Consider the following 21,773-nt stretch of genomic DNA (forward strand, 5'->3'; position numbering starts at 1 on the left):
ATGGGCAGCCAGCAGGTACCGGGGCCTGAGGGGGTGCGGCGGGAGCCGGGCAGCCCCGGGGCCGAGCGATTCCCGCCCGCGCCGCCGCCTTCAGCGCGGCTCTGGCAGGCGGGGGCTGGGAGCCTAGGTGCGGCCCCGCCTTGGTGGGGGGCTGTGGGGCAGGCGTGGGGGCCGGGTAGCGGCGGGCTGGCTGAGGAGAAAGGCCCGGGCCCCTGGCTGCTTATCGGAAGGGCTGCTGGGCTGGGGAGCCTTGTGTTTCCTTTAGACAGCAAGCTGGAATTAAGCTTCCAAAATGAGGTTTGTTATCCCTGGTGCTTAATGAAGTGCTTGACCTCTGTGAGTGAAGATCTGGCGGGGCAGCTGTGTTTGCAGAAAAGGCTGCAGGCCACTGGCCCAGGAGTCGCAGGCTGGTTGTGACTGATCCCCTCCGGGAAATTTAAACCGTGATGTCTGTCCGGTGAACACCTCGAGTCAGGTTTTGAGAAGCAACATAGTCCTTGTAGCTGCCCAGGTGTCCTTTAGTTACTTAAGCAGTGCAAATTGAAACTGACCTGTTTTGTTTGGGCTGCTGTTCCTGCAGTGTTTCCATGGAGAGTAACTCTCTACTCAAGGCATCCCATTACAATGCACAGAAATTAATTTTAGTCTTTAGCCTGGTACAAAATACTATGTTGTAAGTCCTCTCCCTATTTCATTTTTATTTTTTTAAACAGGAAGCATGAAGAGATTTTAGTTAATACAGTTTATTTCTGGAATTGCAGGAAGCTTAAATGCTGAAGACAAATGCCAGTAGAAGCTTGTAGCTATGAATGTGGCTTTAAGTTACTGGGCACTTTTCACTGGCTGCCAAAATGCTAGATTAAAACTATCACAATTGGCCTGCTTGGTGTTCAAAGTACTTGAATTCACCAGGCATTTTGGTCTCTATTCAAGGGGAAGCCAGGTGTGTTCAATGTTGTTTGGGGAGAGGAAGGGGAAGGATGGATCTTTTGTTCATTAAAAGAGTAGTGCTGTTGATTTTTGGTTTTTGTGCGAGTCCCTCTTGCAGCTAGTGGTATTCAAGGAGTTTCTCCCCATCACCTTCAGGGGAAGAACTCCCTAGACCAGGGGTGTCAAACTCATTTTCACTGGGGGCCATATCAGCCGCACGGTTGCCTTCAAAGGGCTGAATGTAATTCTAGGATTTGCCCTGCTGGTCTTGTGTTTGCCACTCGGTTATGTGCATTGTACTCCTTTATCACCAACACTGCCTCACAACACAAAAGACATACTGGTTTTTTTCCTTGAAACACAAACATGTACGTGTTTTCCTATCTATCATTAAATTGCCTTCCTTCAGCATCATTCTTTCTCTTAGTGGACATTTTGGAATTCGAGTTATTCCACCAAAGGTGGCATGGTGTGCCACCTAAGTAAAGGACCAAGATGTCCTTTTGGACCAGGTTAAATAATACCTAGGCCCTTTCACACAGACTCGCTGTTCCTTCAAACGCCCTTCCCCATATGGCAGAGCTGGCGGTATCCATGGAAAACAATGTAGAATTCATGAGTGGGACCCTGCCTGCTGGTTACAAAATATCTTTTTACAGGTATGGTGTAATTGCTAAAGTTCATATATCTGGCTAATTTATTAAAAAATTAAATGAAATGTTTGCCCAGTTGAGAGTACCCCTTTAAGTGCCCCCAGCCCCCACATAATTCTTGTCTGTCTTGTATTTTAGTGCCCCAAGGCAGTTATTAGTGTCCCCCATCAGTCTCACCTATTGCTCTTCTTACACAGGCTCACCACTCTCTTGTGGCTATGGCCGCAGCTCCTGCCATTCTGCTCCTGCAGCGCAGTGTGTGTCACGCGCACTGCAGGTGTGACCAGCATGCTGGCAGGAGCCTGGGGACAAGGAGCTTGGCACTGCTGCAGGGTGGAAATAAAGTGCTTGGCTGGATCCATCCTGCAGGCCAGGTGTTTGACACCTGTGCCCTAGGGCTTCTCTCTTGCAAGCTGAACCACATATTAGTTTATGAAGAGGTTGCTAACAACTGATAATATGTGCCTGTACATATTTTATCACTGTCAAATTCTTGTGTTTTGGAGGAGGTTTTCTTTGGAGCCCGATTTGATTTTTGGCTCACTTGGGAATTACCAGAGTTTAGACTTGACCATGAAATTCATGTAAATAGTTGAACGCCTAAAACTTGTGTGAGTTCTACAGCACAGCAACCGTATTGTAAATGATCGCTGAGCCGACTGGTTTAAGGGTGGTTTGGGGATGTCCACACAAACTTTCTGTGCTTTGTGTCTTTCCTCCGTTCCACCCTTTGGATAAGACAGCAGAAAGAGGACGGCTGTAGCACAGCCATGCAGTATTAATGCAAGTGCAGCTGACTGGAAAGAGGCAGTGCCAGAGGAATTGGTGGTGGTGTGAAACAGAGGAGAAATAGAAGAAGAGCCAAAGGCAGTTGTGTGACAGCCAATTGTAAAGAATTTTCCAACTAGATTGTCTTGTTTGTTTGTAGGAAGGTGCAGTCCTTGCTGAAATGTGCCAGCCAGATTCCTGGGCGTGGTCAGAGGCTGCTATTGGACAGACAGCTTTGATGTCTGATGCTGAGGGATCAGCCTTGTGGAAAAAGCAAGAATACTGGACACTCTTAAATGAAAGTTTATGTATGAGGAAAAAAAGTACCATTTGTTTTTTAAAAACTGTTAAGAACAGGAATTAAGGATGTTTGTTTGTATTATTCCATGGTATCTTGTGATGCTGTAATACCTATCTTGGCAAAAAGGTAACATAAATGCTTCCCAGCCTAAAATGAATTTTTCAGAGCTGTGATTTTTCAAAGGCATTTGAGAAAGTAGAATTCTACATGGAAACACTCTAGGAAGAACAGGGGAAGTGATGTGAAATAGTATGTGCAAGAATTATTTTTATGAGAAAAAAGGAATTATAGCTAGATTACAAGATGAAATATTCCCAAAAGACTAATATGAGTAGTAATTTAAATGTCTACTTGTGATTTTCCTTTTCTTTTTTTTTTTTGTCTCAAGCCCAGTCTGCGTGGCAAAGGGAAGTTGGCAAAGAGAACAGAGAACTTACTACCACAGTTGTCTCAGGTAGTTTTATTGGGTATTTTGCTAAGCTTTCATTTTCAAATATGTGTCGCAGCATGACTATGTGAAGACCATGGTTCTTTTTCAGTTAGATGCTGAGGTGTATATTCTCTCTCTCTGCACTATGTATGTATATCATGTATGCATGTATGTGGAGCATTGTTTATATTTCAATATTTGGAAAACATTGAGAGTGGAGTATTTGAACAAGCTTGAAAGTATTCAAGTAGGGTATAAAACTAGGGAGTTTACAAATATTAGATGTAAGTTTAACATGCTTCTCTCTAATGGTCTGTGTGTTTAGAATTTGAGGGCAACATGTAAGTAGTAGTTTATTGTATTATTTTTATGCTGCCTTATTCCTGCTGTATATTATAGGCTACAGTTTCTTTGATTTACTGTATTTAAGAAGTCTTGAAGTGTGTGTTAGTAGCACCACCAACAAGTGTAAAACTAAGATATGCAATATTTATTCCAGGCAAGGTCTAAACCACTGTGGCAGCAGACTTGTCCTTCTTTTCATCTGAGCAAAAAAGACCAGCAAGATGACAAGTCAGAGGAGCTGACTGTAAAAACTGAGTATTCACCTGGTAAGGTTGACATTTTTAGTACTACTAAAGAAAACCTCTCAGAAACGAAAACGTACGTGCAATACATTTGAACTTTTTTGAAAACTTGATTTCAAAATGTATCTTTTGCAAATAGGCTATTTGATGGGGAGATCCAAGAGACACAAGATGCAGGATTCTAGACGCAATGAAGCAGGTGCTGGGCCATCAACTTCTACAATGCAGAGCAGCAGTCACTTGAAAAAAAGACATGAACGTTTCAGAAGAGCTCTCGTTGACACTATATTGTGAGTTTCCTTATCTTTGAATGATGTGTTTTTCCATTTTGATAGATAAAGCACATTTTAAAAATTATTTTTAAAAATTGGTGATTGCAAATTGAAAGCGTGTCTATGAGCATGAACTATATCACCAATTTTAAAAGCTGAACCTTAGCAGGTAAAATACAAACTTGGTCACATGCTTCAGTGTTCTTTTGGAATCGGAGTGTCTTGTCCTCATTGTAAAGTTTTGACAGTTCCCTTTTATTTGCTTTGTTCACAACTGGCATGTAGGATGACTGTGTATTACTTATGCCAGTAAAATGTATCTGATGAATGTGATGCATACTTTTTGTTTTTTTTTTTGTTTTTTTTGGTCTCAGGGAGGAAGACCTTACTGAAGACCAGCCTCCCAGCGCAGATTCTTCCAGACCAATACAGAAAGATATTTTGGTAGCTAAAGACTGTTTTCTAGAGTAGTAAATGAAACACAGTGCCAATTATTTATTGTAAACAGTGACCAGATGATTGACACAATGAGAGATGACTGATAGTGACATATTGTTCCACTGTTAGTTTCACACAATATAGGATTTATAGTGTTAGAGCTGAGAATGGAGCATTAGGAATGTATGGCTGATTCAAAGAATTGCAGAATGGAATAGTAACTGGAGAATAACCAATATCAGGAAGTAATAAATGCATCTTTTATATGCTTGCTGAAGGTGAGACTAACTTACAAGAGAGGGTGCACTGCTTTGTCTGAGCAGGTAGAATCTGTAAGACAATTCTCTTTGGGTTACCCTCATCCCAGGGATAGGATGTTCATTCTGGTTTAAGAGACCTTGTATGACACAACTCTATAAACAATTTTGTGATTGAAGTATATTTGAAATAGTTGAGGTACATTTGGGGATAAATTGATTGGAATAGATTCATGCGTTACTTCCTGACATGGGTCAGTTGATATTCCATTCCATTTGATATTCCATTCTGCATTTCTTTGAATTTGGGCAGATATGTTTCTTCGTCTGTGTTTCCTTTAATGCTCTGAGATTTCGTTAATGGGATTTCACATGCCTGTTTAAATGCTGGCATACAAGCAGATGTACATATTTGTGGTTATACATTCGTATTCTGAGCAACCCATTAGTCGTACTTCGCATATCCACGCAAAACTCTGCAGAATGCATGGCTTTCTTTTTGAATACATGGCCCAGTCCCAGAGCTAGTGGATAATGATAGCGGCACTGAAGGGGTGAGATACATAAATATATATTGAAAATGTATTTAAGGAAAAAGTTGGTATGGAGATAGTACAAAGGTGAGGCATCTCACCAGAATTGTAGAATTGTAAAAGCAAAACCAAAACAAAAGCCAGATTTTTAGGAATTTGCCCATTCTTCAATGAAAATTTTGTTTTATAGCTCTTATCAGAGAAATGAAATGAGGTTTATGCCACTGTACTCTGTTTTTCTGTTTCAACAGCTTTTTATTGTTACTCTAGCGACTGGTGTTTGTCAGGCTGATGAAGTTATTTACATCAGATTCAGCGATGTATACGTAATTTACAACATAAATAAGTACTTAGTACCAACTACATTTATATTTACTAAAGAAACCCATATATCTAGCTAAACCTGTAGTAACAATAACTAGTACTGGCCTTAACCAATGCATCTTATTCTTTTTTTTCCTGCAGAAATATCACTATTACATTCACCATGGAATTGACACAGCAAATGTGGCCCCAATAGATGAATCATGGCTGGGCCACATCTTAGCTTTAGTTCCACAACATCTCAAAGTGCTTGATGAAAGTATACAGTCCCTGACTGATGAAATAAAAGATGATTATCTTCTGAGTGTGAAAAAGGCTACAGGTAGATGTCTTGGACTTTACTTGCATTTTCTCCTCAGTTGCTAATATTCAGAAGCGTTCCTTGTTGAGTGTCGTTCCCTGCTGAGAGCTGCCAGTATGGAAGAGTTCTATAAAAGTGCTCTCTTGGATGTTAGAGGCTCATTTTAATGGAAAGAACACTCAGGTTTTCTTATCCTTGTAATGACGAAGGATAATATTATTCGTTGTTTTTGATCTTTCAGCACTTTTAAAAAACATTACTTATTTTTAAAATCCCTGTTTAGCAATATAGCTTTCTCCTAAATCCCTTTTCATGTATATCTAGATATCGCAATGAGTTGTGGATTTGGACATTTTGGTTGAGACCTTGAGGTGCTGGGGGGTGTCCAAAGAAGAGTAATGAAGCTGGTGAAGAGTCTGGAGTACAAATCTGATGGGGAGCAGCTGAGGGATCTGAGGGGTGGGTTAGCCTGGAAAAAAGGAGGCTGAGGGGAGACCTTTTTGCTCTCTACAACTACCTGAAAGAAGATTGTAGAATGGAGGTGGTTGGTCTCTTCTCCCAAGTAATGACAGGACGAGAAGAAATGCCCTCAAGTTGTGCCAGGGGAGGTTTAGATTGGATATGCAGAAAAGTTTCTTCCCAGAAAGGGTTGTCAGGCATTGGAACAGGCTGCCCAGAGCAGTGGTGGAGTCACCATCCCTGGAGGGGCTTAACAGTTTCACCGTTTACTGCAGGGCAACAATAAACCATGGCAGATGCTCTCTGTTAACCCCCACCCTCCCCACTAAGAAAAGGTAATAGGAGGAAAAGGGAGAGAGACTTGCAAGTTGGAAAAGTTAAAAATGCTTTACTAATGCTACTAATAAGTAGAGAAAATAATACAAAATATACAAAACCAATCTTGAATTTCCCAGGGCAGCGCGGGGTTGCGCACTGCGGAGCTGGCATTGCTCCCGTGGCTGCAGGGCAGGCACTTGGAAGTCCTGGGCTGGACTCCACAGTAAACTGGAACTAGATTCAGGGATGCAGGGTCTGGAACCAGACCTTGGATTGCAGGGACAACGGGCAGGGTCCTCTTCAGATGCCGGCCGTGGTTGAAGAGAGTGAGACCCTCGTGATCTCCCACTTTGATAGGGTGTATGACATGTATGGGATGAAATACTCTGTCAACTTTAGTCACCTGTTCTGTCTGCCCCTCCTTGCAAATATGCCCCTCTCACTTATGGGATGTGCAAAATTCATCAGTAACCTTGGCTGCCATAGCAATAAGTCTAAACCTGGGTCTCTCTCTTCTGCATATTATTGCTACCGTTATCAGCTCCAGAGCAAACAGTGTCTGAAAAACATGCAGCTAAATTCAGAAAAGTGCAGTTACTTAGAAGAACTTAGCTGAAAGAAAAATTCACTAAAAGAGAATTGGTCTTGTTTTAAACAAAACCAGGACAAACAGATGTGTAGATGAGGTTCTTAGGGACATGATTTAGTGGTGGAGTTGGTAGTGTGAGGTTTATGGTTGGACTTGATGATCTTGAGAGTCTTTTCCAACCAAAATAATTCTGTGATTCTGTGATTCTATTCCTTCACTAAGTTTATTTTGTTTTTTTTTTTAATACCTTTTTCAGTTGACTTTGTTTTAAGAGACCCCAGGGAAAAAGGTGAAGACAAGAAGAAAGATTTTCTTCTACCTCATCGTGCAGAGTAAGAAAATATGCTTCTTCAAAAACGGCAACTAGAGAGGAGTAGGGTACAATAGCATGTATAAAGAACAGCCTTAATAGTGGCAGTCAGTGTCAGCTGTGAATAAGAGTTGGTTATTAGTTAGGTAAATTCAAATAGTGATTATACAGCATATTTGGGAAAACGCTGGAAAATATGTGTCTGCCTTGAAAGGTTGTTTGGAATTAGTTTTGTTTAGCAGTGCTTAGCTGGTAAGAAGTCTCATAAATCTGTCCTCTGTGAGTCAGCTGACCTAGTATCAGCCTTCCTAGAATATACTTTAATTATTCCTGAGATGGGAACGTGGAGAGAAACTTCATTCATAGATATAGTTCAAAACTGGTAAAATCAATTTGCCTTGCAGTGGAGTGAAATCTTACAAATGCTGCAGAAACAGAACTTTTCTACTGACATCAACCAGGCTTTAGATTTGGGATAGCATTACTGAGTGATTTTAAGAACGCAGAAGGTTTTGTTATATGGAATTTCTGGCCTCTGGTTTGAGATTGATGCATTTAAATATCAAATGGTCAGCATTAGAATCTAATAGAAGGGATGGCTGTGGCAGATGTTACTGAAGCAATTTGCATCTGAAAAAGAGAAGCAATATCTGAATTTATTGTTGTTATTTTATCCCCTGAATAAAAAGCCATCTTACGTCTGATTTTTTTTTTTGGTAGATCTTCCATATCTCCCAGGAACTATGTAGGACATCACAGTAGTTTGTATATAAGCTTATGTCACACGCTTACGTACAAATCCAAAAGTACAGAATTCTCTTTGTTTTACCAATGATTATTCTACTGCTTTATTCCATTACCAGTATTTGAAAAAATACAAGATAGATGTGGAAAAACTTGAAGTTTTTAAAATTTAACCTCCTATAGCTAGTTTTTCTGTCTTCTATAGAATACTGATTCACTGAGAAATGGATACAAGTTTTATATCAGAATATTTTTTTAATAGGAATTCATTAGGAAAATGAGAACAAAAGTATTACGGGTATGACGCATTGATCAGGAGTGGTTTTGTTTTTCTCTTGCAACCTAAAGGTTGCCGTGCTTAAGATTTGAATAGTAAAATCAGACTGCCTGTAGGAAAACACAACAATTTTTAAAGGCAAAAAGCTATGAGTGTATAAAAAGCTCCCACCAAAATAGCTTAAAGCTTTTAGAAATTTGAAAGCAGACCAACTGAGCTTATGAAAAGGCTCTAAATTTATGAGCTTTTACAGATTTAATGTGATGAGTATAAACATAGATACTACTTATTGTAGAAAATTGTGTATTAATTGACTAAAGACGTTATATACGTAAAATGATTTTACTATGTGCTAAATATAAGGGACCATGACTAGGCTGCAGATCTTTTAGGATTTGGCCAATATGTGTCTTATATTATTTCTTTTTTTGATACAGTGGCCAATATTTGAAAACTTTTTTTGATAATCTGAATAATGAACAGAAAGCTACATTTATCTCCTGAATTCTGTGCTTTCTGGGCTGCAAAACAATGAGCTTAAAGGAAATGTTTAAATATTTTGGTTCTTAGCTCAGCTACATTCATCCTCTTGTTTCTTGTTGGGTTTGTGGTGGGTTTTTTTAGACTAGAAGTAGTGCCGAAACCTTGGAACAAGTCTTTCTTATCAGCGTGCCGTTACATGAAAGAAAATTTGCATACACTAAATCCTACAATACGTGCTGTTGGGAACTTATGGGAGACCTCATTTAAGTAAGTATTATCTATCTATCTTAGGTTTCAGCTGCTCAGTGATTTCAGAGTCTATGCAGGGAAATAATGGATGGTGACATCTCCAGATTTTCAAGTTGCCCTTTTGAATTTGGGACTGCACCAATATGTACATCTGTATACAGATAATGGAAACGATGGCTTTGTTCAAAAGCCATGATTCTAAAGATATTTGTCTGTGTTCCCTCTAACTTTGCTTTGAAGAGTTCTTCTGTAGAGGTCAAGGTTCCTTATCTGTACTTCCCCAGAAATCATATAGAACGCTTTGGCATCTTAATTTCTTTTGGTATCTTGGCATTTTCAAGAAAGAAGCTACACGTGGAAGTTGACTAGTTTAGCTGTTTTGTACCTGATTTTCTAGAACTTGGGTGAAATGCCATCTGGACTGGGCAATTTGTGACTTTGGTTTTTGGTCTGTTTTGGTACAGAAAGGCTCCAGAATGGAGCTGCTGTGATCTTACTTTCTCTAAGCTCTTTCCCTCTTTTTTTTTTTTTTTAATTTATTTTTTCTTTGTTATCTTACAGACTGTGGCAAGCTCCCTGTTTCTGGCAGTTTTGGAAATGACTTCAATTTTTTTAAATAGTCTGTTTTGTTTTAGTATAGTCCCTTAGTTTCTGTTTAAATTTGACTGTATTTTTTCAGTCTTTCTCAGGTCAGGAATATTCAAAACCATCTATCTCACAAGAAGAGAAGCATTGCTGTCTTGCCTAGTAGGGCACTTATGGGTTTTTTTCTCCTCTTTTTTGGTTAACAAAGGATTCGATGGGCTATTATTTTCTGCTTGCCAGAGTAGAACAAACTGCTTGCTTATTTCTTGATTGGGTGATACAAAAGAGAATGAACTGACCTGTCTAAGCCAGATGCTGTAACAAGTTTCAGGGAGTGGTTGTCTTTTTAAAAAATAAAATTGTTGTATCTGCTAAGTATAGGAGAAAAAATTCAGCCAACATCTTTTAAAAATATGAAAACTGAAAATTGTTTTGAAGCTAGGTTTAGATGGTTATTATTTATTTTTACATTGTTTTATAATATTTGTAAAAATCCACCCAGTCCTAGAAAGGAATGCTATTTAACAAATTCAGAATTTTAAATGTTTGCTCCTATACCTAATGAGAAGCATGTACGCAAACTCTGATTCTGAAAACAATTATTAATATGCTCAAATGTAGTAATTGCTACTTCAATTTAAGACCATGCTTGCAGACAGCACTGCAGTGCTTGTATTCAGTTGTCCCGAAACAACAGAAGCTAATTTCTCAAAATAACATTATTTAAGTATTTAAAATATGTTTTTAAACCCTTCATTTGAAATGTGAAATATGAAAAGTTTTATGGAAACGAAAATAAAAACCAAGATACAGTTAATATGCTCCTAAACTATTCATGTTCTATTCTGTTTCAGAAATTTACGCCTTCTTGATACAAAAATATTTCACAAGAAACGAGATGCTGAGGACCTCTCATTTTTCCAGTATAAAGTCATGAAGGAAATTACAAAATCCAAAAGGATTCTATCTGAGAAGTATGATCCAGTTTATCCATATTTTTTAAGTTACAGGAAATGTTTAACCTTTTCTTCAGCGGTTTTTGAAACTCTAAACTTTCTGGAGAGAGATAGAATGGCCCATAATAATAATACATATTAAAGAAACAGTGTTGTGAAATTCTTTGAGGCCTGTGAACAAAAACTGCTGTGTAAATATTGAGCATGTTATCGTGATTTGTGCAGTTTTCTTATTCTGAATTTTGGTGTGACATTAACAATAAGTGTGTTTTAGTCTGTTATGACAAAAGCTTTTATTTTGTGGACTCATTTGTGCTGGATAAATGAGAAAATAGAACATTGCTACTATCGAAAATTTGATATTTTAGAGTATAAACTGTGATATAACTTCCTATGTAATAAGACTTGCTGCATCCCTGCTTCACGCAGAGGAAGTGTCTCATTGATCGGAAGATTAACTTGTTATTCCTTCAGTGACAGTATCTCTAAAACATCTATTGATGATTTTGGAATTTCAGTTTCTGTGTTCTCGGTTTTGTAGCCGCTTCTGAGAGCAGAGTCATCTGGAAAAGATTGTATTAATTAAATCAGTTGACTTTAGAGATTATGATTGAGAGTTTTTAAAAAGTGTTTGGATATCATGTTTGTATATTCAGTCTGAGATATATTAAAAGAAGAAAGGCAGTTTTCTTGGTAGTGTACTCGGTATGCTGCAGCTAAGTTTTCAACTGAAGTATCAACATTGCTAGATCTTTTTTAGATATTTGTGGCTGAACTGTGTTGTTTGTACGCATCAGATCTCTCTTTAAACAATAATGCTTGATTGCTGCAGTTATGTATGACTGCGTTTTTACTATTTCAGGTTTTAATTAACCGAAACAACTGTCAAAACCACTATATTCTCAAATATTCTTATAGTTTGTTTGTTTTTCCATGCTGTTAGCCTTGAAGGTTTTTGTTTCTGTCCTTGTCTATGATTCTGTTCTGTATTGCCTTTCCCATTTTCAGAGGCGTTTCTTCCTGACCTTGAAGATACCTTTCTGCTCTCCACTGAAGGCTGCACACTTCTGTGCTGCTTTTTTCCTATTTCCCAGCAGTGCCAGAGCCAATGTTCTTTTGGTGCAGGACAGCTGGGCAGAATTCCTTTGGGGTTGCTTTCACGTCTTCACACCTCCTGAGGTTACAAGGGTGCATAAGGAATGGCACAACCCCTGGAACTTCAGTGTGCTGCCTATGAAGCCTTTGTGGCCCAAGACATAGGAAACCAAAGCAAGATTGCAAATTGTCTGTCATAACAGCTTACACCTTAAATGTAATAAGATGTAATTCATAATCATAGAGAACATTTTCAGAGACACAATTGCTTAGAATTTAGAAGCACTACCATCTACCTACCGAACTAGAGTTTCACAGGTGTACTGCAGCATTTTTGTATGTCATAGAAACGTATATAGCAATTAACTTAAAACCACAGGTTTATTAATGCTAATTGCTTGAAAAACTTTAAAATATTGTATTCTTTTAAGGTGGTTTCCAGAAGTGCAGAAAATCTTTTACCACGGCAATAAACGAAAACAAATACCCAGCAATGCCAGTATGGCTAAATTAGAGTCTTTCTTCGGTTGTGCTGCCACTTTAATGACTCATCAACTGCAACATTTACTTTTGCGTTCAGTTGAAGACTTTACAGACTTAGTTGTTCAACCTGCAGTAAGTAGTTTTTCATATGTGTACTAGCAACGTTGTTTATCCATGTACATACAATTAGTTTCCTGTTCATTTTTCTGCTTTTGAAAAAATGAATAGAAAAGAAACTATGAACTCTGGTGGCAGGTGCCTTCTGGAAAAAAAAATGAATAATATTTCAGGAATGCATTTTTTATTAAGTGGAGGGGGTTTTTTGTCATACAAGAAGGGCAGTATCAACATATTTTAAATCTGATATCCTCAAGAACACCCTGCAGTCAATTAGACATACAGTAGAAATTCATTGACAGAAATGCCATTTGCATCTTGCACTAGTGCTCTTTCTCTGTAGCACCCCTTCTATCTGCTATTAGTAGGTGTCTACTACATGCTTTGGCAGAATAGTTCTTGGGGCACAAAAAAGGTAGTAGAAAGGATTTCTCTTTTGCACTCACATGTCTGTTGTAGAGGTAAATAGTTCTTGTTGAATTTGATGTGCAACTGGATTTTTATTCAGCTTTTTGTTAATACAGCCTTGCCATCAAATATCCACAGAACTCTGACTCCAGATAATATTGATGAAAAAGCACACAGGGAATGTAAAGAAGTAAGGAATCATGTTATGGAAGCAGAGTGTCTATTTTTCATTCCTAATCTTCTGTAATTGTTTTGTATTCTTCTGAGTGAAGTGAGCTTTGTGTGCCGTGCTGTTTTCTGTTATGATTAGTAATAGCTATGCGTTTTCTAATCTTATCCTTCCTGTTGGTGATCCTATGCTACCCAGTAGCGATAAGTTGCTTCCTCATGTTTCCTAATGAAATGTTTATGTAGTTGGAATACGTTAGTAGATGTGGGAAAGTTAAGAGATGTCTGATCCAGATAAGAGATATGATGAAAGACTGAATTATGCCACCAAGGACGGAAGCATATACAAATTTTCCTACTGGAATATATGGGAATCCATTCTACAAATATAGCCCTCATAGTAGCTGATTTTTGTGGATCAGATTCTTGGATGTAGGGGTTTTTTTAGGTTAGTAGATTCATAGTGACTGCTCCAGATGTTGAATACATGTACTGCTGTACACAGAATAGCTTATATGTTACTACATTTGTTAGGGCTACTACTGTAAAGTCAATCTGCCTCAGTCTATGCACACAACTTTATAAAAGCTGTTGGCTGGTGTATAGAGGATGCCTCTTGTGCCTACTAAAAATAACATATATCATCTTAATGAACATCAGTTTATGTGATTTTTATCAGAAACATACTTCCTACTTGCACAAGTATTTTTGTTAGGATTATGGCCTGTCATTGCAATTACAGTGTTGTCAATGTAAAATGCATATACAGGAGTAATTCATAATGATCCTTTGACTTCTCCTGCATGAGTTAGGTTAATTAATATTTTACTTTCCTTTTTTTGTGTGTAAGAAATCAGTGGAAGCCTACGAACACCCAGGTTTAATCTTGAGGCTCATCCTTGACAATGACCGTATTAAATTCGCACCTGATTTCAGTGACTACGAGGATATATTACTGAATGTTTATACTGTTATGATTCATGCTGTCAATGATATACCAAGAGTTGAGACCAAATTATTTTCAAAGTGGGTAAGAAATTACGATACTTCTGGGTTTTGTATTATCATTCTATTGTTGCTACATTTAGTTCCTAGGTATTTTAACAAATAGCCCTATTGTCAGAACTTGAATAGTAATACTATAATATTCTTTCAGGACATTAGGAACACTTTGAAGTCATCTTAATTTTATTAATAAGGCCCAAGCAAATAAGAAGCCAATATTTGACTAGTTTCCTCTCTGAATTGCTTTCTGCAGCACCTACTACAAATCCACTACAAAAAAATTGATGCATTTAAATTTTAAGCACATTTCTGCAGTGTTCTGGAAAATACCTTCTATTTTGATACTGGAAAGGCTACTGTCTTATAAAATATAGAATCTTTTGAGTAGACTATCCTTTTAAAAAAAAAAAACAAACCCTGAATTTTTAAGCAGTTTATATTTTAGTTGTTTTTTGCATTCAACCAGATTAAAATGTTGAGTCAAACAGGAAACAATCCAGGTTAAATTAAAAGCATTTTGTGAAGTAATTTTTAAAAAAGTACCTACATGGTTTAGCATTGTGTGTTACTTTTAGTATAGCAGTGTTAGTTTTTAATATGGAGATAGTGCAAGTAATGCCCTGTGGCCCCTCTTGATCATTTCCCAGTGAGCTGTGGGAAGTGAACATTTGGGTTTTTTCTGATGGAATGTCATGTGGACATTCTGTTGCCCTTTCTGTTTAGCACCAACTGAATTTTTAATGAAGATACAAAACCTCCACATTTTGGTTAATATGCGTGAACATGTGGTCAAGCAGAAACTTGAGTAGTATGCTATGCTTTATAAAAGCACTAATCAATAACCTGTGAAAAGACAAATTAAAAGAAGCATCTCAAGCATGTCTAAATGCACAGGAGAAAGTCTTCTGGAGGACTGCAGGAATGTGTTTTCCATATTATTAATGTTACAGATTCATCGGTTGATAGCAAAATTGAAGTTGTGCCTGTGGTTCAGGAAAAATCATGTAGATTAAAGTTGTTGATATAATTGCTTCGGCTGGATAAGTATGTGGACTTGTGAGTTTCTGAATGAAGTGGCTCTGATTTCTTACTTGTTGGAGACAAGCATCCATAAGTTAGGATTCAAAACCAATTGAGAGTAGAATGTAAACAGCTGTCTGATTACAAACCTCATTTTGTAGAGCTTTTAATTAGAATGATATTAAAGTAACATTTAGTTGATTTTTCTATCCTTGTATCTTCTATGACATAACTGAGCAAGAGACGTAACTGTCATTTGAAAATACGTTTTGGTTTTTTTTGTGTGTGTGTGTGTGGTTTTTTTCCAAGCCAAGAGGTGAGTTCTCATCAACTGTCTTGAAGCCTGTTATCCTCGATGAGATCTTAGATGAACATAAGAAAAGAATCAGAGAAGAAATTATCAAAGAAAGTGCTGGCCCTGTGGAACATCTCAAGCTGTATGATAAGTACAGCTCTCTGATAAACAAACAAGCTGAACAAGATATTGATCGATTCCTGACAGAGGAACATACCTTTGAAGAAAATAAAAGGGGATTTATAAAGTACCAGCAACTTGCTAAGGAAATAAAATATACTTCTAGGAAGGTAAATTATACTAAATTCATAAAGTGAGAGGGATATCAGTTTACTTTTGATTTTTGTACTAAGAATGTTGTCAGTCAAAGGTGATGATAATTAGCTGTAAGATAATTAAAATTAAATCAATTTTTTCAGAAAAAGGTAAGGTTTTCAAGAGTTGGTGTTTCTGGGGTGTACTTGTTATACTTAAGTGAGACTTAGTTATTTTGCTGGAAGTTGTTTTGGAACTTCTGAAGGCATTCAGAGTATGCTCCTTGTAGATGTGAAGGAGTAAGAGAAAGTGTGGGTCCAGCCACCTCCATATTCTTTCCAAGCGTCTAAAGCAGGATGAGGATCCTTAACATGAACCACTTTTGTTGTCCCTGTAAGGATATTATGTGGTAAGAATCCTTTGTCCATTCTGTAAAGAAGTAGGAAGGCTAAAGTGGTTTTCCTGAAGTTTCTCTCTGAGCACTCAGTGCAAACCTCGGTTCTGGAGAACTGGAACTGACAGACCTGTCATGAGCCTTCTGGGTGTGGAAGCCAAGCTCACTTGCCTGCTAGTCAAAGCAAGCATTGGATTTGGAGACTCGCTGGGAGGCAGAGTCCCTTGTATATCCTAAAGCATGTCATGTGTCAAGCAAGATTACTGTATTTTAGATGTCTCTCAAACTCTGTAATTTCACCAGACAACGTCCACTTCTACAGACAGTTGATGCCCTTCTATTTTTGAAGAAGAAGATTATATGTCAAGGTAAAAAGCGATAGACATAAGATTTAGGTGAAGTTCGATGTGCAGATCAGAAGAACAGTTATTTGCTACTGTAGCTTTTTCTTTCTCTTCTGCACTTGGAAGTTTGAAAAGCATTTTATGGTTTGACTAGATTCCTTGGTGAGATCCCTGACATTCTGCTTAAGACAGTGACAGAAAATGAGTAAAAGCTCTTCAGTGTTCTGACAACTGCTATAATTGTCTTGCAGTGTCTCCGTCTAGGAATGTTTGAATTGCGTTGTGATGAATTAATAAGTGCTTTGGCAAAGCGAGCTGATAATATTTCTGAAAAAATTATTTTTAAAATGCTCAAAGATCATCAAGACATGAGTCTGAGGTAACTCTCAAACTGAAAATGTGTATGGAAATGTACTTAGTTTTGTTTCCACTGTTGATTTTTTTCAGTCCTTAAAGGATATGTTGGTTGCATTTTTGCTGTTGTAAATGTATGTGATTTGTCCAAGGATGATTAACACAAAGCACACCCCCAAACTGATTATTTCATGTATTTTTCAGACTATGTGATGAGTTTGAGAGAATATCAGAAAAAGCTCTTTCTACTCCATCTAATACACAGGAACTAATGGAACTTAAGGTACTCTCTTCTTTGTTCTGAGTCCAAGCAAGAAGTAGCTATCAATGCTATTGCTCTGGCCTTAAGCAGTAGCATATGCAAGTTCTTCACTTTACAGGTCTGATTCTGGCCTTGTTCATGTCCCTGGTGCTGATTCCGTATTACAACATAGAAAAGGATGAGTGTTTGGCTGTGAGGCTCAGTGTCGCACCCTGGCTCTTACACATCCAGCTAAACTCTTTTTCCCCACCAAAAGGTCATGGCTGCAAGCAGACTGCCTGTTTAGAACGGTCCTTTGTTTCTGCTGTCGCTTGCCCTGTACAGGACCAAAACCCTGTAGGGCACCTGTCTCCAAACTGGGGGATGTGCAGCCCAGGGGATGCCCAAGATGATCTGTTGGAGTATGTGAAGGAAACAGTATTTATTTTTTATCTAAACAAAAGTGAGGAAGGAATTAAGCTTTGCCAGTATTTACTATAGAGATGGGCACCGGTGCCTTCACTCTGTATGTCAGAGGGCCCCATGTCACGTATGTATGGCAGATGTCATGAGGAAAGAGTGGGCGTTCCACAATGCAGAGATTCACAGTGGCATGCTGACTTGTTCACTTTCTTTCAGCATATTACTATGTATTGCAGTTTGTGTGCCCAGACAAGATTTACAGATTATGTTACCTAGTTTTTCGTAAACTAACCCTCACAGAATGGGCAAGTGGCTTAAAAAGATTGCCCCATAAAATTACTGATTGAAGAGAATACTAAGAATGTGGGCACAAGTGATCAACAAGAAAATGGCAGAGCTGACATTTCTAGTGTGAGCTCTTAATCATCCACATTACGAGGTAAAAATAATGATGGTCTAACCAGATTTGACAAGTTGGCCAAAAAAATTCAGAATTATCAGGGAGACTATTGGAAATACAGATTTACATCACTATAGTTAACAATGAACCTTGCCTGAAATGTCTATTTTGCCTTGAGCTATTAGTTAATGAGAGTATGAAACCATCACACTTGGCAAGACAAGTGAAAACTAAGCATCCAGCTCATGAAGAGAAACCTCAACAGTTTTTTCAGTGAAGTTTCAAGTTACATGATACTCAGGCCAGTGCTCTACAAAATGTGATGATCCATGCTTAGAAGACTCAGAAGGCTGCTCTTATTAGTGGAAGAGAAAAACCCATGTGCCACTTGAGAAACTCTTCTTCCTGCTGTGGTAAAAATGGCTGAAATAATACGTGAAAAAAAAACATGGTGACAAACTAAAATGCATTTCTTTGTCAGCAAGTACTTTTGGAAGGTGCATGGAAAACATTGCTGAAGATGTGTAGAAACAAGTATTAGAACAAATGATGCAGTGTGGGAAATGTGCTATATAGCTGGATGAAAATGCATATGTTTAACGTATCTCAGTTTATGGTATTAGCTTGATTCTGTTTCAATAATGAAATCCATGAAGAACTACTTTTTTCTGAGCCACTAGAGGAAAGATGCGTTGAAGAAAATATATTCTCAAAGTCAATTACTTTTTTAATAAAAACAATACCTTACAGAAAAACTGTTCAAGTGTAACCACAGATGGAGTGGCTTCTTTGGCCAGAATAAAAAAAGTATTCTGGGGCAAGGTTCCAGAGAGAGCACCATGCATGAATTCATTCACCGCATCATTCATAAATGTGCTATGGCAGCGAGGTCATTGGAGCCACAGGTGCATAAAGTTCTACAGGATGTTATCCACGTAGAATCTTCATAATGGCTTGTGTTGAGACTGGGTGTGAGCATGAAAATCTTTTGCGGGTTTTGTGGTTATGTTGTGGCAAATTCCTTGTTGTCAAACTTAAAGTTGAGTTATGCATTTTTCTTTTACAAAAAGGCAAGTGTACCTGATTTTTGCGGACCTTTTATGTGCTAAGTGGCTGTCAGTGGTATGCTACCTAGCAGGTATTTTTGGCAAAATAATGGCACTTAATCTGTTCTTCAAGGTAAAGGTGACATCATTAAGAATGAGTGAGAAATTAACTGCTCTTCAGAAGAAAATCATGTGATGGAGAGAGCATTTTGAAAATGGGCGTTTGGAAATGTTTCCATTGTTCTGTGATTTTGTTGCTGAAAACTATGTGTCCCCTCCTATAGAAACTCTTATCAGTACACTTTAAAATCTTGGAAACAATTTTCTAACCTATGTGAAAGTCTCATAAAATGTTTTAGTGGGTTTTGAACGCACTTGCTAAAAATGCAAAAATGCAAGACCTTCCAATCTGTTTGCAAGAACAACTGGGTGATGTTAGGGATGATGGAAATTTTCTGGATGAATTTCAATAAAATCCTTTGCATCATTGGTGGATGGGATCATGATTTATTAAGTGCAGCCATGATGCAATTCTTCTGTTTGGAGCTATGTATCTTTCAGGTTTTTTGTTATAAACTAGGACAGCCATTAAAATGAGGTTCTGAAATAAACTGAACTTGGAACTAGACCTTTGAATCTCAGATTATTAAGCTAAGATTAATGAAGCATATTCAATCACATTGCTCTTACTAAAAATATTATTAATAATAATATTAGTGAAAGCAAAAATGTTTCTTTAAAATTAATACATAAAACCTATTTTAAATGTTTTGTTACTCTTCATTTAATCCTTTTTCATTTCAATTTTTGTGCATGTTTTATTGTGTATATAATAGGTTCAGTAGTATGCTGGTGTAATTGAGAAATATCCATATATTGGGGGTGTGTGCTCAAAAATTTGTTACTGATAAGAGCGTGTAATCAAGAAAGCTTGGAGACCACTGCTGTCGGGGTCTGTGGCGTATGGCTGACTGGAACGCTGATTGAACCTGTTAGTCATCTAGGTCTTTAGTTAGCAGTATAGGTATTACCTGGAGGTCTTGTCACTGATCTTTATGAAGCAAAGCATTCCTGTATAGTGGCTTGGGATAAGCACATGATTTTCTTCTTCCATTAGGCCAAACCTTTGTGCATGCAGCTTCACATATTCTTTTGAGTTTCATTCAATCAAATAGCTAGTAAGGCAGTTGTATTAACAAATTCTGTGCTATAAAAATGGCCAATACCATGCCATTCCAAAGAAACACCTTTTCAGATCATATGTTTCTAGTTTTATTTTATTTTCCTTATAAAAAGAAGCTTTAGAAGTTATATGTCCTCAAGTCATTATTTTAGCATTAAATTATATTTAAAATATCTTCCCTGTTGATTTCTATTCCCCAGGCCTGTATGCAGAAAATGGAAACATGTGACGTTCTTGAACTGAATCAGAAAGTAGTGGATGCTTTAAGTTGTGTTGCTTTCCTGGTAGAATGTGTTGACCTTTCACCAGCAGACATTCGACTGAACAGTAATATTTTTCACTGGTATGCACGGATGCCAGATATCTTTGAAGAGCACAGAAAGATAATTGAAGAAAAAACAGTTCAATTTCAAGATCATCTTAAGGTTCGTAATGACAATACTTCAAAAATCCTTGAGCTATTAATTTTGTATGGCATATAGAACATGAAATAATGGATAGAATAACCTTTTTTCCTTATACAATTTACAAAGAAGTTTGAAGTAGATGTTTTTATATTATTCTTGATGTTAAATAATTTCTTCCTGCTTTCCACTCGTTCGGTTTTCACAAATCTACAAGTACTGCAAGACAAGCCCTATCTCACATTTTGTAGTCTGAAAACTCTTTGCTTCCAGAACTTTCAGTGCTATTGATGATAGTTGTCTGTATGTGAAACAGTAACATTCAGATAGATCCTTTAAAGACGTGTATGTGGCCTGATGTATGCACATGCGCGGTCCATTTGGAGTCAATAGTGATGTATGACATTTCTGTGATAGCTGAAAAAAAAAATCTGCGTTAATTTGTGTGATTTTGCTGCTAGGATAATGTCAAATAAGGTGGTTGTTTAACATGAGTGTGTCTTGATTCAGGTATGTTTTATTTGTTTTTAATTTTTAATCTTTTATACCTTACATGTATTTTATCTCTGTTAGAATTTTTCATTCTATTGACTAGGCTTTTCCAGTAGAGTTTGTTCTGTTTTCTAAGTGCTAGGGTGACTCCACAAGGGTTGCTAATAATAAGGTTGCTGACCTGTGACAGTTACTGCCTGTGTAGCTGTCTGCTTTGGTTTTCTTGTGCTCCTTGGTCTCATCACCATGTGGTCTTAGATCATACATATCTTGAGACAGCGAGCTTCTGTGTTTATGCAGTACGTTTAAAGAAGTAGCTGGTAAGTGTTACTGTGGTAGAAATGAATGTGCAGCATAGACTCTGTTATCTCAAATCATGTTATTGCTTTGTATAGGTTGATACTTCGTTTCAGACATCTACCACTACTCATACTGAGTATGAAATATGTGGTATTGAGTTGTATGTGAGGAAAGAGCTATCCTTTACCTGCGTGGCTTTAAGACCACGTCTTGTGTGTCTTGTGAAACTGTTTAGCTTTGTCTATCATTTGATTAATCTTATTCTGCTATATATGTTAATTTGAGATATACTAGGCATTTGAATTTAGCGCTCTGTTATTAGTCTGCTGGCCATGTCCTTCACAGAAAGCTGCAATTGCGATGTCCAATTCTATCATATGACATATAACCCAAACTTGCATCTCTCAGGCCAAAAAGTCACTGCAAGTAACAATAAGATTCAGGGCAAATTCTGTAATTTTGGATGGAACATGTTGGATGTTGGATGTCTTGAGTTTTCTGCAAGGATAAAGTGTCCTACTATAGCAAATTAGCACAGGTATTCCTTTTTTTCTGAAATTGATATTGATTTTTTTAAAGTGA

General features: G+C 37.6%; 1 protein-coding gene across 1 annotated transcript in view; it reads left to right on the plus strand.

Annotated features, from left to right (window-relative positions):
• DNAH7 (dynein axonemal heavy chain 7) overlaps window positions 1-21,773 on the plus strand; it is a 103,255-nt gene continuing 81,482 nt past the window's right edge. The window contains exons 1-15 of the mRNA XM_065638272.1: window positions 1-15; window positions 3,041-3,106; window positions 3,582-3,693; window positions 3,809-3,959; window positions 4,316-4,385; window positions 5,635-5,815; window positions 7,417-7,492; window positions 9,116-9,241; window positions 10,663-10,782; window positions 12,291-12,474; window positions 13,886-14,065; window positions 15,370-15,645; window positions 16,600-16,727; window positions 16,907-16,985; window positions 20,196-20,420. Coding sequence (XP_065494344.1) covers window positions 1-15; window positions 3,041-3,106; window positions 3,582-3,693; window positions 3,809-3,959; window positions 4,316-4,385; window positions 5,635-5,815; window positions 7,417-7,492; window positions 9,116-9,241; window positions 10,663-10,782; window positions 12,291-12,474; window positions 13,886-14,065; window positions 15,370-15,645; window positions 16,600-16,727; window positions 16,907-16,985; window positions 20,196-20,420 — 1,989 coding nt within the window. The remainder of the gene's footprint in view (window positions 16-3,040; window positions 3,107-3,581; window positions 3,694-3,808; window positions 3,960-4,315; window positions 4,386-5,634; window positions 5,816-7,416; window positions 7,493-9,115; window positions 9,242-10,662; window positions 10,783-12,290; window positions 12,475-13,885; window positions 14,066-15,369; window positions 15,646-16,599; window positions 16,728-16,906; window positions 16,986-20,195; window positions 20,421-21,773) is intronic.

Source organism: Caloenas nicobarica, chromosome 6 (genome assembly GCF_036013445.1).
Source record: "Caloenas nicobarica isolate bCalNic1 chromosome 6, bCalNic1.hap1, whole genome shotgun sequence".
NCBI classification, from domain to species: Eukaryota; Metazoa; Chordata; class Aves; order Columbiformes; family Columbidae; genus Caloenas; species Caloenas nicobarica.